Source organism: Salmo salar, chromosome ssa05, assembly GCF_905237065.1.
Source record: "Salmo salar chromosome ssa05, Ssal_v3.1, whole genome shotgun sequence".
NCBI classification, from domain to species: Eukaryota; Metazoa; Chordata; class Actinopteri; order Salmoniformes; family Salmonidae; genus Salmo; species Salmo salar.
Window position 1 is genome coordinate 38,992,761 of NC_059446.1, and position 15,603 is coordinate 39,008,363.

At 46.8% G+C, this 15,603-nt stretch overlaps 1 protein-coding gene across 1 annotated transcript in view; it reads right to left on the minus strand.

The window, feature by feature from the left end:
• LOC106604826 (dedicator of cytokinesis protein 2) overlaps window positions 1–15,603 on the minus strand; it is a 153,788-nt gene that overhangs the window by 75,105 nt on the left and 63,080 nt on the right. The window contains exons 25-26 of the mRNA XM_045718221.1: window positions 9,774–9,916; window positions 1,658–1,753 (exon numbers count right to left, since the gene is read on the minus strand). Coding sequence (XP_045574177.1) covers window positions 1,658–1,753; window positions 9,774–9,916 — 239 coding nt within the window. The remainder of the gene's footprint in view (window positions 1–1,657; window positions 1,754–9,773; window positions 9,917–15,603) is intronic.

The window sequence follows — 15,603 nt, forward strand, 5'->3', positions numbered from 1 at the left end:
CATTCAGCACCACGGACAGAACTCTTGTTAACGGGTATGCACAAAAACACAAGAAAGAGAGCGAGGGCTGAACATTACATTTAAACTATTCAATCAGTGTGAGGAGGACTGATGGGCATTGACTAGAGCAGTGAAGTCGGGTATAGTTTCTGATGTCGCTATGCGCAAGATTGCTGAGAGATGAGAGTCAGTAAGAGATGATCTGTGCCTTGACTTGTTATATTTCATCACTGAAAATGTCCGTTCACATACATAGGTTGACCCAAACAGTACAAACATCTTCGGAGCATAACTCTTAATCTTCGGAAAGTTTTGTTCATCGAGAGATGCATAAGAACCTCGTCAGTGACATTGTTTTGAATAGTTCTCCAATCACTGCATCAGACTGAAGATCGATAAGCTCAAGTTGCAGGTCAGTGGGAGCGTTTTCCACATTGAAGGTGAAAGGAGAGGAAACCAACCGCATGTCCTTTTCCAACACTTTGAAATCGTCAAAACGACAAGAAAACTCACTGTTCGAAGCACGCAGCAGCGATGTATACTTCTCCCGATGGTCATCTGATAGGGAACAGACTAGTAGTGTCGGAAGGTGGGTGAGATTGTTGGCTTCTACTTACGGGTCAGGAGAAGTAATTTTCCCTTGAAGGCTTTGTCAAGGCTGTACATCTGATGTGCAAAAAGGCCCTTCCCTTGTCATTTGGAATTCAGTTCATTCATGAAGGCTATGATGTCCACGGTGAAGGAAAAATCAGCCAGCCATTCTTTATTTTGCAGTTGAGGGAAATCCAGATATTTTCCTTTCATTTGCAAAAACTCAGGTCCCACACCCTTCAGGTCCCACACACTTTTAAGCACCTTCTCCAAACTCAATACTCTCACGTCTGTGTGGTAGGGGAGATCTGCACGACCCGACTATGTCTCTTCCAACAGTGAGACAAATTGCCTGTGGTTTAAAGATTTTGCTCTTATGAAGTTTACCACTTTAGTGACTGTATCCACAACATGGCTCATTTTCAGAACACATTTACAGAGCACCTCCTGATGAATAATGCAATGCAAGAAAATATTTTTTTGATCTGGGTTCAGCTCAGCTACTTGATCTTGAAACCTTTTCAAAAGGCCAACGTTTTTTCGGGCACCCATCAGTGGTCACATTGGATAACTTTTCAAAACTCAGTCCCAGCTTTGCCACACACTTATTCACCTCCTCCAATATATCTTTCCCTGTAGCTGTGCTCTTCATTGACTGCACTGAAGCAAGCTCCTCTGTCATTTCAAAGTCTGGGGTTATGCCTCGTAAGAATATCAACAACTGCGCCATGTCACGTGCATCCCTGCTCTCATCCAATATCAAATACGTTTTCACAACTTTACTATCGCAAATTCTTTATGTGATCTGAGCCTGATTCCACGGGCCGTATTGAATCAGGTCGCGGGCCACATACGGCCCCCGGGCCGGCCTTTACCCAGGCCTGTTCAGATGATCTATATGTGCACAACTTACAGTAGGAGGTAGGATTGAGACTAGGGAAGCCAGTATGGGAACCCAAGCCAGCTTGTTTGGAGCAAAACCCTGCATACGTGTAATCTCTCCAGGAGCATGGTGGACTGGTCACCAGTGGGGCTAATGCTTAGGGGGGTCATTTGGATTACTCACAATCAGGGCATGCTCACGACCCATGGTAATGACCGTACGGTTGATGGTCCTGAGGAGACTGACCACAATGTCCTGAATATGCTGGAATGTCTCACCCTGAGAAAGAGAGAGAGAAAGAGAGAGAGAGAAAAGGAATGAGAGGGAGAAAGAGAGAGAGAGAGACAGAGAGAGAGAGACAGAGGAGAGAGAGAGAGAGAGAGAGAGAGAGAGAAAGCAAGGTCATGAATCAGTTGGACCAAAAATACACTTTCCTGTCAGTTTTTTGGATAGAATCACATGCATGCCCTAAACTGCGCTCACTACGTCTGTTCATCGGCTATTTATTTTTTATCTCTACCAAAGAAAATTCCCCAACCTTCTCCAACGCACTCCGTTTTCTCTCTCTGTGCCACGCCAAAGTAATTCACTGTGCCCTGATACAAAATGTCCCCAAAGGAACAATAATAAAGTCAGTAACAGTCCCTGTCACCGCACATTTCTGATTGTTACTTATATGTAAGGGTTCCCAAACTTTTTCACTCAGGCCCCACCCTTCCAGCCTTGGGAAACATCAAGTGCCTCACCTGCATGCGCCATGTCAATTTCTATGGGCACAAGCACTGTTCATGACACAAACTGTTCACACCCCTCTTGATGGTGGAGGGAACATTTTGCAGGTTTAAAGCTTATTCCCTGCAATTCTACACATTTTGTCATGGGGCTCAGAGAACATTTTTCTGTTTTAAAGCTCATTTTCGTGCAATTCTATACATGTTGCCATGTCTAATGTGTATTCATGTGATATGTGAGTGACTCAAACATTTATGGGCTAAAAACAACCTAGCTAAGAAACGTTAGCTGACATGGGCTAGTTGATCTGGACATTTCTGACAAGCTATAAATAGCTTTAAGGTATGCAATGACTGACATGACAAGAGGAATTTTGAAATTGCACCTTGTGCCTTCTACGATTACAACTTTTAAGAGTAAAAAAAAACAACAACAAAAACCATGGGACCAACACTTTACATGTTACTTCAAATCAAATCAAATGCACCTGCTTAGCAGCTGTTATTGTGGGTGTAGTGAAATGCTTGTGTTTCTAGCTCCGACAGCGCAGTAAATATCTAACAGTTTCACAACGTATACCCAATTCACACATATCTAAGTAAAGGAATAAATAAGAATATATAAATATATGGACGAGCAATGTCAGAGCGGCATTGACTAAGATACAGTAGAATATAATAGAATACAGTATATACATATGAGTATGTAAAAAAAAAAAAAATGGAAACATTTTAAGTCTATGTATATAGGCAGCAGCCTCTAATGTGCTAGTGATGGCTATTTAACAGTCTGATGGCCTTGACATAGAAGCTGTTTTTCAGTCTCTTGGTCCCAGCTTTGATGCACCTGTACTGATCTCGCATTCTGGATGATAACGGGGTGAACAGGCAGTGGCTCGGGGTGATTGTTGTCCTTGATGATCTTTTTGGCCTTCCTGTGACATCGGGTTCTGTAGGTGTCCTGGAGGGCAGGTAGTTTGCCCAATGTCTGCCCAATGTGATGCATTGGGCAGACTGCACCACCCTCTGGAAAGCCCTGTGGCTGCGAGTGGTGCAGTTGCCGTACCAGGTGGTGATACAGTCCGACAGGATGCTCTCAATTGTGCATCTGTAAAAGTTTGTGAGGTGGTTTTAGGTGCCAAGGCAAATTTCTTCAGTCTCCTGAGATTGAAGAGTCACTGTTGCGCCTTCTTCACCACACTGTCTGTGTGGGTGGACAATTTCAGTTTGTCAGTGATGTGTACGCCGAGGAACTTTCCACGCCGAGGAAGCTTTCCACCTTCTCCATTGTGGTACGTTGATGTGGATAGGGGGGTGCTCCCTCTGCTGTTTCCTGAAGTCCACGATCATCTCCTTTGTTTTGTTTTGTTGATGTTGAGTGAGAGGGTATTTTCCTGGCACCACACTCCCAGAGCCCGTCAGGAAGACCAGGATCCAGCTGCACAGGGCGGGGTTCAGACCCAGGTCTTCGAGCTTAATGATGAGATTGGAGGGTACTATGGTGTTGAATGCTGAGCTGTAGTCAATGAACAGCATTCTTACATTAGGTATTCCTCTTGTCCAGATGGGATAGGGCAGTGTGCAGTGCGATGGCGATTGCATCGTCTGTGGATCTATTGGGGAGGTAAGCAAATTGAAATGCGTCAAGGGTGACAGGTAAGGTAGTTGTTTAGTTCAGTTACCTTTGCTTTCTTGGGTACAGGAACAATGGTGGCCCTCTTGAAGCATGTGGGGACAGCAGACTGGGATAGGGAGAGATTGAATATGTCCGTAAACACACCAGCCAGCTGGTCTGCGCATGTTCTGAAAACGCGGCTGGGGATGACGTCTGGGCCGGCAGCCTTGCGAGGGTTAACACGCTTAAATGTCTTACTCACGTCGGCCACGGAGAAGGAGAGCCCACAGTCCTTGGTAGCACTGTGTTATCCTCAAAGCGGGCGAAGAAGGTGTTTAACTCCGGAATCAAGACATCGGTGTCCGCGACATGGCTGATTTTCCTATTGCAGTCCGTGATTGTCTGTAGGCCCTGCCACATATGTCTCGTGTATGAGTCGTTGAATTGCGACTCCACTTTGTCTCTATACTGACATTTTGCCTGTTTGATTGCCTTGCAGAGGGAATAACTACACTGTTTTGTATTCTGCCATATTCCCAGTCACCTTGCCATGATTAAATGCGGTGGTTCGCGCTTTCAGTTTTGCACAAATGCTGCCATCAGATCCACGGTTTCTAGTTAATGTACGTTTTAATAGTCACAGTGGGTACAACATCTCTTGTACACTTCCTGATAAACTCAGTCACCATATCAGTATATTCCTCAATATTACTCTCAAAAGCTACCCGGAACATATCCCAGTCCGTGTGATCAAAACAATCTTGAAGCGTGGATTCCGATTGATCGGTATACTCTACTATAAGCCGCCTCCAACTTTGTTGTAGAGAATTTGGCAGTACATCCAACTGGCCTCACAACTGCAGACCACGTGTGTGGGCTCCATGATGGTGGTGGGGTTATGGTATGGGCAGGCATAATCTAAGGACAAACAACACAATTGCATGTTATCAATGGTAATTTGAAGGCACAGAAATAGCATGACGAGATCCTGAGGCCCATTGTGAGGCCTATTTTTTTTAAAGGTATCTTTGACCAACAGATACATATCTGTATTCCCAGTCATTTGAAATCCATAGAGTTCCTCACATGAACTGTAACTCAGTAAAATGAATGAAATTGTTGCATGTCGCATTTATATTTTTGTTCAGTATATACAGTACCAGTCAAAAGTTTGGACACACCTACTCATTCAAGGGTTTTTCTTTATTTTTACTATTTTATACATTGTAGAATAATAGTCAAGACATCCACATATGGAATCATGCAGTAACCAAAAAAGTGTTAAAAAAAAATATATTTCATATTTGAGATTCTTGCCATGATGACAGCTTTGCACACTCTTGGCATTCTCTCAACTAGCTTCATGAGGTAGTCACCTGGAATGTATTTCAATTAACAGGTGTCCCTTGTTAAAAGTTCATTTGTGGAATTTCTGTTTGAGCCAGTCAGATGTGTTGTGACAAGGTAGGGGTGGTATACAGAAGATAGCCCTATTTGCTAAAAGACCAAGTCCATATTATGGAAAGAACAGCTCAAATAAGCAAAGAGAAACATCAGTCCATCATTACTTTAAGACATGAAGGTCAGTCAATCTGAAACATTTCAATTACTTTGAAAGTTTCTTCAGGTGCAGTCGCAAAAACCATCAAGAGCTATGATGAAACTGGCTCTCATGAGGACCACCACAGGAAAGGAAGACTAATAGTTACCTCTGCTGCAGAGAATAGGTTCATTAGAATTAACTGTACCTCAGATTGCAGCCCAAATAAATGATTCACAGAGTTCAAGTAACAGACACGTCTCAACATCAACTATTCAGAGGAGACCGTGTGAATCAGGCCTTAAAAAAACGGTTCTACCCAAACTAGTTCTAGCCATATCAACAGTGTGTATGTGCCAAAAGAGAGAGGAAGAATAATTGAATAATTAATGGCAAGGATGTGTGTGTGTCATCACAGTGTGTGTGGACTGTCATGTGTATGCATGATTTAAAGGGATTGATTTGGGGCAGGCAGGCATGATTAAATGAAATTTACATTTCTGACTTTGAGTCACTGGCTACAGTCAAGGTAAACAGAGCGGAGGGAGTGTGTCATCACACACACGCAGGTTTGATAGAAGCAGCTGTTCCTATAACTGAATAACTAAATCTGATTGCATCGTTTTTTTGTATCGTCTCTCCCCCAAACCCACACTCTCCTTGACAAGCACACACAGACACCCTCGCCTCTGTAAATCAGAGGCACACAATGCTTCCTCTTCCTCAAACAAACTCTTTCTCACAACCCCTCCTGCGGCATCACACCCAAGCACACTCACATGCACCCACACACACACACACACACACACACACAGTGTGTTATTCCCCAGGACATTCGCATCGGTCTCTCCCTTCTCTAGTTCAAAGAAATGTTTGGCGTGACAACATAATCAGGTACCCTCTAAATCCCCACGGCAATCACTCAGTCTGCAGCACAGTGAGGAAGCATCTACAAGAGGTGGAGAGGAGAGAGATTGAGGAGATGAGAGAGAGAGAAGAGGGAAAGGAGAGAGATGGAGATGGAAGGAGAGAGACAGAGGGGAAATAGAGATGGACAGAGGGAGGGAGGAGGGAAAGAGAGGGGAGAGATGGTGAGAGAAGGAGAGGCGAGAGATGAAAAAAATAGAGGGGGCGAGAGAGGACACTGAAGAGAGACTGTGTAAATGAAATGGAGCACGCAAAACTATGCAACCCCCTGGCGATACCTTCTCTCTCCTCCATCGTTTGTCTTCTCTCCTTGCAAATTGTTTTTCTCTTTTTCTGTGATGGATCACTCTTCAGCCTTCCGTACTCTTTCTCTCTCTTCCATCTATAAGTATTCCATTTTATCCATCCCATAATCCCTCTCTTCATCTCTCCATGAATTGTGGTTTAATGTATTTTTTCCCCCTCTTTCTCACTCACAGATCTAATCCCTCATATTTGCTCTTTTTGTCTGTGAGACACCAGGCAGATTGACTTGTCTGTAATCTGAGTGTTGATACACAGGGGTAGGGAGATTTTATATTGGCATGGTTGCGTCTGGGACAGAAAAATAATCACTCCATATGTTGTAAAGCTCTCCTAAGCGCACCAAAGCCAGGACTCGCTAAGACTTAAGGGATTCATCACAGTAGATTTAAACTGCTAGAGGCAGAGAGGCTCTAAACCCAGAACACTTACTGTACCTCTAGACTACCTCTGTCTGTCTCTGTCTGATGTAAAGTCCCAATTCACTCTCAAACTCCCTTTAAGTTCATTTGTTTATCCGTCCCTCCATCTCCCTCTCTTTCTCTTTCCTTCTCTCCCTCTGCCTCTCCCCCACCCCCTCTCACTCTCTCCATATTTTCTCAGGATTCATTAGTGCCAACAAAGTAAATAAGGGGAAAACAGTCATAACTTCCCTTCAAAGGCTCTGTGGGCTGTCAACAAATTGCTTAAGCAATTAACAAGCCGCTGTAGGATATTGAAGACGTGTGTTTGTTTTTCACTTTGTGAGTGGGTGGGTGCGTTGGATATCAGGTTGCAGGACGTACGTGTCAGCAGGTGAGCTCAGTGATTGATCTACTACTCACTATGTCACTATGTGTGTGATTGGTAAGTGCCCCAGCATGAAGCTTTCTGATTAATCAGTATCAATCAATCACATTTAAGTTATAACGCCCTTTTACATTTACATTTCAGTCATTTGGCAGACACTCTTATCCAGAGCGACTTACAGTTAATGCATTCATCTTAAAATAGCTAGTTGAGACAACCACATATCACAGTAAATATGTTTTCAGCAAAGTCGGTACTTTTAGGAAAAGACAAGTGCAAGTTTTTTTTATGGGGGGGTGGATTAGACAGATATCTCACTTTGAAGAGGTGGGTTTAATGGGGTTTTAGAATAAACTCTGGTGTCCTAGTGTCAGGAGGAAGTTCGTTCCACCATTGGGGTGCAGGACAGACAATAGCTCTGATTGAGTTGAGCGGGAGCTGACCCCCAGTAGATTTGGGATGGTCAAGAGACCAGAGGTCCAGATCGGAGTGCTCGGGTTTGGGGTGGAGGGCTTGAGCATAGCCTGAAGGTAGGGAGGGGCAGTTCCTCTTGCTGCTCCGTAGGCAAGCACCATGGTCTTGTAGTGGATGCAAGCTTCGACTGGTGGCCAGTGGAGTGTGCGGAGGAGTGTGGTGACATGGGAGAACTTGGGAAGGTGAAACACCAGGTGGGCTGCAGCAATCTGCACAAGTTACAGGGGTTTGATGGCACAAGCCGGTGCCCAGCCAAAAGACAGTTGCAGTAGTCCAGACTGGAGATGACAAGTGCTTGCATTAGAACCTGCACTGCTTCCTGTGTGAGGAAAGGATGTACTCTACGGATGTTGTAGAGCATGAATCTGCAGGAGCGAGTCACCAAGGATCTTTGCACTCTAGGAGGGGGACACCGTGGAATTGTCAACCGTAATAGAGAGGTCTTGGAGCGGGCAGGCCTTCCTCGGGAGGAAGAGCAGCTCCATCTTGTTGAGGTTAAGCTTGAAGTGGTGGGCCGACATCCAAGTGGAGATGTCTGCCAGGCACGCAGAGGTGCGTGTCACCACCTGGGTGTCAGAAAGGGGGGAAGGAGAAAAGTAGTTGAGTGTCATCCGCATAGCAATGATAGGAGAGACTAGAACTGAGCCCTGGGAGACACCAGTAGTGAGAGCAAGTGGTGCAGACGCAGATCCTCTCCATGTCACCTGGTAGGAGCGACCTGCTAGGTAGGATGCAATAAAGGAGTGTGCAGAGCCTGAGACGGCCAGCCCTGACAAGGTGGAGAGGAGGATCCAGTGTTTCACGATGTTGAAGGCAGCGGATAGATCTAGGAGGATGAGAACAGTGGAGAGAGAGTCAGCATTGGCAGAGCGGAGAGCTGCCGTGACACAGAGGAGAGCGGTTTCAGTTGAGTGAGCCGTCTTGAAGTCTGACTGGTTAGGGTCAAGAACATCACTCTTAGAGAGATAGGGAGAGAGTTGGTCATAGACAGCACATTCAAGTGTTTTGGAAAGAAAAGAAAGAAGGGATACAGGTCTGTAGTTTTTGACGTCAGAGGGGTCGAGGGTTGGTTTCTTGAGGATGGGAGCGACTCTGGCCAACTTGAAGTCGGAGGTGACACAGCCAGTGATAAGGGATGAGTTGATGTGAGAAGTAAGGAATGAGAGAAGGTCTCCAGAGATGGTCTGGAGGAGGGAGGAAGGGATGGGGTCGAGTGGGCAGGTTGTCACGTTGCTGGAATCACTAGTTACAGGATTTCATCTGGAGAGAAAGAGGTCAAGGCGTAGAATAGTTCTGTGCGAGTGGGACCAATGGACTCAGTATGCTGAGTGAATGAGGAGCATATTTGTCCGCAGAAAGGGAGGAGGATTAAGGAGGGAGGAGAAGGTGGAAAATAGTTTCCCAGGGTTGGAGGAAGAAGCTTGACATTTAGAGTAATAGAAAGTGGCTTTAGCAGCAGATACAGAGGAAGAGAAGGTAGAGAGGAGGGAGTGGAAGGATGATAGGTCCTGCGGAGGTATAGTTTTCCTCAATTTTTGCTCAGCTGCCCACAACCCTGTTCTGTGAGCATGCAGTAAGTTACTCAGCCACTGAGTGGAAGGTGAGGGCTGTGTCGGAAAGGGGAAAGTAAGAGTCAAAGGATGCGGAAAGGAGGAGCAACAACTTTCAAAATACATAAATGCAGCCGGTATGATGCATTCTGTATCATATGATGCAAAATGCAGCATACCCTCTTGAAAACCTGATTGCTGACATGCAAAACATTGTGGGACTATATCAACAATGGACTAATAAAACAAATACCAAAATATAGTTTTTAGGTGGAATTTTCCTTTAAGCTCAGACTATATCCAAGCATGGTGCTCTCTGATTGGTCAGTGTATCAGTAAGCTGTGTTCTGATAGGCTGTGTGTGTCTCACCACATTGTCTCTGCTGAGGACCTCCAGGATGTTGTTGAGCAGCTCCACACTGTTCTTCCGGTCGTCATGAGGCCCCTGACCCATGTCCTTCAGCGCTTCGCTTAGCTCCCGAAGCATCATGGGTAGCAGGATGTCCCGGCACTCTGAGGGACACAACACATGTTCAGGATGGTCAAGTTCCACCCACATGCACAGACAACTCAAGCATGCACACACATACACGGGTGGTCAAACAACCGTACACATGCAGTATTCAGGGAGTCTAAAACTGCACAACCACACACAACACTTAAAGTCAATACTCTCCCCTCTCTACTCCCTCTCTATCTTTCCTTATCTCCCTCTCTCTCTCTCTAGCCGCAGGTAGACTCAGCACATTAAAAGCTCATTTAGGCAGAGTCTCGTTAGAGTCATTATTAACAGAGAGTAGGCAAGGCCTGCTGAGACAGACTGGGTCAGACCTAGCACTCAATCACTGCACTGAGAAAGAGAGAGAGGACAGGTGGGAGAGGGATAAGGGAGAGGGAGGAGAGGGGAGAGGGGAGACAGGGTTTAGAAAGAGGAAGAGGAGGTAAGAGGGGGAGGGAGAAGGGAGATGGGAGAGGAAAAGAAAAAGAGAGCGATGGAGGACACTGCCAAAAAAAACAAGACAGCTCAGTGATACAGAGAAAGACGGCATAAACAGAGGGAGATAAATAGAGAAAGAACAACAGAAACTGCTACTGTTTATGGGAACAGCAAGAGTAAAAGATAAGGCATTGTGTCAAATCTCTTCTATTGAAAACATCTCCAAGCCAAACTGACCACTTTTCCCCTACACAAGTACTTCGCAAACATATTGGGTTACAATACAACCCACCTGTCTGGTGATCCATGAAATAGTAAGTAAGGTAGCCTTGTCCGAGCCAGAATGGCCCATTGAGTACGAGTACATCTCATGTACTCTTACTCTTGATGTACAAGCACACCTCCTGGACAGGACAGCCGTCTGTCATAGGGACATGAAATAGACTGAGACTATATTTATTTAACACAGGTGAGAGGCAGAGATGGGATGAGGGGGTGAGAAGGAGCTCCAATATGTTTGAAGTGTTGCCAGGTTCTCCAATCACAGTGTTACTGTACCAGCCAAAAACAAAATAACTAAATTACACAGCAAGCAATTTTCAAGGCCAGACCACTTCAACTGTGTGTGTGTGTGTGTGTGTGTGTGTGTGTGTGTGTGTGTGTGTGTGTGTGTGTGTGTGTGTGTGTGTGTGTGTGTGTGTGTGTGTGTGTGTGGTGAGACTAAAAGGCCCCACATGTATTTCACCTATGACACATATAAAGGCATCGGATGGTGAACAACAGGTCTTGTGAGATAAATGTAAATGACATAAATGTAAATGAGATAAAGTGAAATGCTAAACTTTGGCTAGAGGAGACAAATTCTAATCTTCACCCACCAAGTACACGCCAGGGTTTTGCTCAATTCAGAATTAACATTCAAATTGAATTGGATACACCCCACAGGATGTATAATTTGAGTTTGAGTGACAAAAAGTAGAATTTAACTCAGTGCAATTAAAATAAATTCCACACAGAACTTGAGAGTTTCATTGAATCTGACAGAATGCAGTATATCTGTCACACCCTGATCTGTTTCACCTGTCTTTGTCTCCACTCCCCATCAGGTATCTCCTATCTTCACATATTATGACTGGAATGAATTGCAAAAACTGCTGAAGTTGAGACTTATATCTCCCTCACTCACTTTAAACATCAGCTTTCTGAGCAGCTAACCGATCGCTGCAGCTGTACACAGCCCATCTGTAAATAGCCCATCCAATCAACCTACCTCATCCCCATTTTGTTTTTATTAACTTTTTTGCTCTTTTGCACACCAGTATTTCTACTTGCAAATCATCATCTGCACATCTATCACTCCAGTGTTAATTTGCTAAATTGTAATTACTTCGCTACTATGGCCTATTAATTGCCTTACCTCATCACGCCATTTGCACACACTGTATATAGACTTATTTTTGTACTGCATTATTGACTGTAGGTTTGTTTTACTCCATGTGTAACTCTGTGTTGTGGTTTGTGTCGCACTGCTTTGCTGTATCTTGGCCAGGTCGTAAATGAAAACTTGTTCTCAACTGGTCTACCTGGTTAAATAAAGGTGAAATAAAATAAATATAAAATTATCCCCGTTGTATTTATAACTGCGTTTTCTGTTTGTCTGTTCGTCTTGTCCTGTCAAGTCCTACCAGCGTGTTCGTCGATTTTCCTGTGCTCTAGTTTTAGATGTTCCTAGTCTTCCAAATTCTGACCATTCTGCCTGTCCTGACCCTGATCCTGCCTGCCGTCCTGTACCTGCCTGACTCTGATTTGGATTACGACTCTTTGCCTGCCTTGACCTACCGATTGCATGCCCCTTGTACTGTAATAAACTCTGAGACTCGTACTATCTGCCTCCTGTGTCTGCATCTGGGTCTTAGCCTGAGCCGTGATAGTACGAACTGGCCCTGACTGATCCAGCAGACCCGGACCAGTTCCGCAACGCTGTCTCCTCCCAAGGAGCCACCATTGGAAGACACAAGGAGTTACTTCAAAACCTTAAGGAAGGACTACAGAACTTGGCAGAATGCCACGACTGCATTTTCAATGCACTGCTGGAGCAATTCCGTGGATATTCTACTAGACACCAAGCCTCTACGGTAACCCCCCAGACTGTCAGTAGCCCTGCTACCAGCCTCTACGGTAACCCCCAGACTCTCAGTAGCCCTGCTACCAGGCTCTACGGTAACCCCCAGACTCTCAGTAGCCCTGCTACCAGCCTCTACGGTAACCCCCAGACTCTCAGTAGCCCTGCTACCAGCCTCTACGGTAACCCCCAGACTCTCAGTAACCCTGCTACCAGCCTCTACGGTAACCCCCCAGACTGTCAGTAGCCCTGCTACCAGCCTCTACGGTAACCCCCAGACTCTCAGTAGCCCTGCTACCAGCCTCTACGGTAACCCCCAGACTCTCATTAGCCCTGCTACCAGCCTCTACGGTAACCCCCAGACTCTCAGTAACCCTGCTACCAGCCTCTACGGTAACCCCCAGACTCTCAGTAGCCCTGCTACCAGCCTCTACGGTAACCCCCAGACTCTCAGTAGCCCTGCTACCAGCCTCTACGGTAACCCCCAGACTCTCAGTAACCCTGCTACCAGCCTCTACGGTAACCCCCAGACTCTCAGTAACCCTGCTACCAGCCTCTACGGTAACCCCCAGACTCTCAGTAGCCCTGCTACCAGCCTCTACGGTAACCCCCAGACTCTCAGTAGCCCTGCTACCAGCCTCTACGGTAACCCCCCAGACTCTCAGTAGCCCTGCTACCAGCCTCTACGGTAACCCCCAGACTCTCAGTAACCCTGCTACCAGCCTCTACGGTAACCCCCAGACTCTCAGTAGCCCTGCTACCAGCCTCTACGGTAACCCCCAGACTCTCAGTAACCCTGCTACCAGCCTCTACGGTAACCCCCAGACTCTCAGTAGCCCTGCTACCAGCCTCTCTGGTAACCCCCAGACTCTCAGTAGCCCTGCTACCAGCCTCTACGGTAACCCCCCCCAGACTCTCAGTAACCCTGCTACCAGCCTCTACGGTAACCCCCAGACTCTCAGTAGCCCTGCTACCAACCTCTACGGTAACCCCCAGACTCTCAGTAGCCCTGCTACCAGCCTCTACGGTAACCCCCAGACTCACAGTAGCCCTGCTACCAGCCTCTATGGTAACCCCCCAGACTCTCAGTAACCCTGCTACGAGCCTCTACGGTAACCCCCAGAATCTCAGTAACCCCGCTACCAGTGGCACTTCTCCCCAGCCTATCTACGCTGGAGATCCAGAAACCTGCTGAGCGTTTCTCTACCAGTGCTCCCTCATCTTCGAGCTGCAGCCCTCTTCATTTCCCTCGGATAACTCGAAGATAGCGTATCTTATAACCCTGATGTCCAGGAGGGCTCTCGCCTGGGCGACAGCGGTGTGGGAGCAACAATCCACCATTTGCCTCACTCTGGAGGAGTTCATGGCGGAGGTTAGGAAGGTGTTCAATTCTCCGTTGTCCGGGAGAGAGGCTGCTCTGAAGTTATTCCAACTGCGTCAAAACTCCCATAGTGTGGCAGACCGCGCGGTAGGGAGTGTTCATTCATCTGCCTCTCCCGCCTCTCCCGCTCTTCTTTGTGGAGAAGAAGGACAAAGCCCTGAGCCCGTGTATCAAATACCGGGGCCTTAATGACATCACAGTTAAAAAACGCTACCCTCTACCACTCATCTCCTCGGCTTTCGAACCTCTTCAGGGAGTGAGCATCTTCTCAAAGATGGACCTTCGGAACACGTACCATCTGGTTTGGATACGGGAAGGAGACAAGGGGAAGACAGCCTTTAACATGGCTAGTGGGCACTATGAGTACTTGGTTATGCAATTTGGACTGACAAACACTCCCGCTGTGTTCCAGGCCCTGGTCAACGATGTGCTCCGTGACACGCTGTTCCGGTTCGTGTTTGTCTACCTCGACGACATCCTTGTCTTCCCATTCAACTCAAGAGCACGTCCTCCAGGGCATTGGAGGATTGGAGGCACTGGTAGGAGGGAGAGGAACACCCATTTTTAGTGTAGACTGACCATAATAACCTGGAATATCTCCGCACCGCCAAGTGCCTCAACTCTAGGCAGGCTCGTTGGGCCGTTATTCACCCGTTTCATTTTCACTCTCTCCTACCGCCCGGGGTCCAAGAATGTGAAGCCTGGCACACTCTCACATTTGGATAGCCCTGCTGCTACCCCGTCTGACCCCGAGACCATCCTCCCTACCTCCTGTCTGGCGGCTGCACTCATCTGGGGTATAGAGAGCCTGGTCCGTAAGGCTAACCGGATATTTGTCCCGGATTCTGCCTGTTCTCCGCTCCTGGAATGGGAACATTCCTCGAGACTGAACTGCCACCCAGGCTCCCATCGGATCCTGCCTTTTATCCGACGATGCTTTTGGTGGCCTTCCATGGTTCCTGATTTCTCCTCATTCATCGCCACCTGCACTGTGTGTGCACAAAATAAGCTCTGGCTGGTCTTCTTCATGCACTCCCTCTTCCTCTGGTCCCATATATCCCTGGTCCCATATATCCCTGGACTTTGTTACTGGTCTTCCTCTGTCAGATGGCAACACCATTATCCCGACGTTGGTGGATAGGTTTTCTAAAGCCGCCTATTTTATTCTCCTTCCCAAGTTACCCTCAGCCAAGGAGCTCAGCCCATGGTGCAGGACGTCTTCCGGATCCATGGATCCGTGGTCCTCAGTTCTCGTTCTGTAAGGCATTCTGCACCCTCATTGGGTTGTTGGCCAGCCTGTCCTCTGGTTTTCACCCCAATCTCACGACCTGGAGACGGCTCTTCGTTGCCTCATCTCCACCAACCCCACCACCTGGAGCCAGCAACTTGTGTGGGTGGAATACGGCTTTAACACCCTTCCCTGCTTGGCCACTGGTCTCTCGCCCTTCGAGTGTTCCTTGGGATATCAGCCCCTTCTCTTCCTAGAGAAAGAAGTCAGCATACCCTATGCCCAGATGTTCGTATGCCGCTGTCGCTGTACCTGGAAGAGAGCCCGGGCCGCTCTTCTGAAGACCACATCGAGCAAATGGAATGGCTTCAAACACATGGAATTGAGCTGTCCTCCCCAATTAAGGTGCCACCGACCTCCTAATATAGAATATAATAGGCATTTGAATTTCACTGAATTTAATTATATTTCCTGTCATTCAAATTCGATTTGCAATTCTGCATCCTGTTTACTACTTCAATTCAGCAATTCA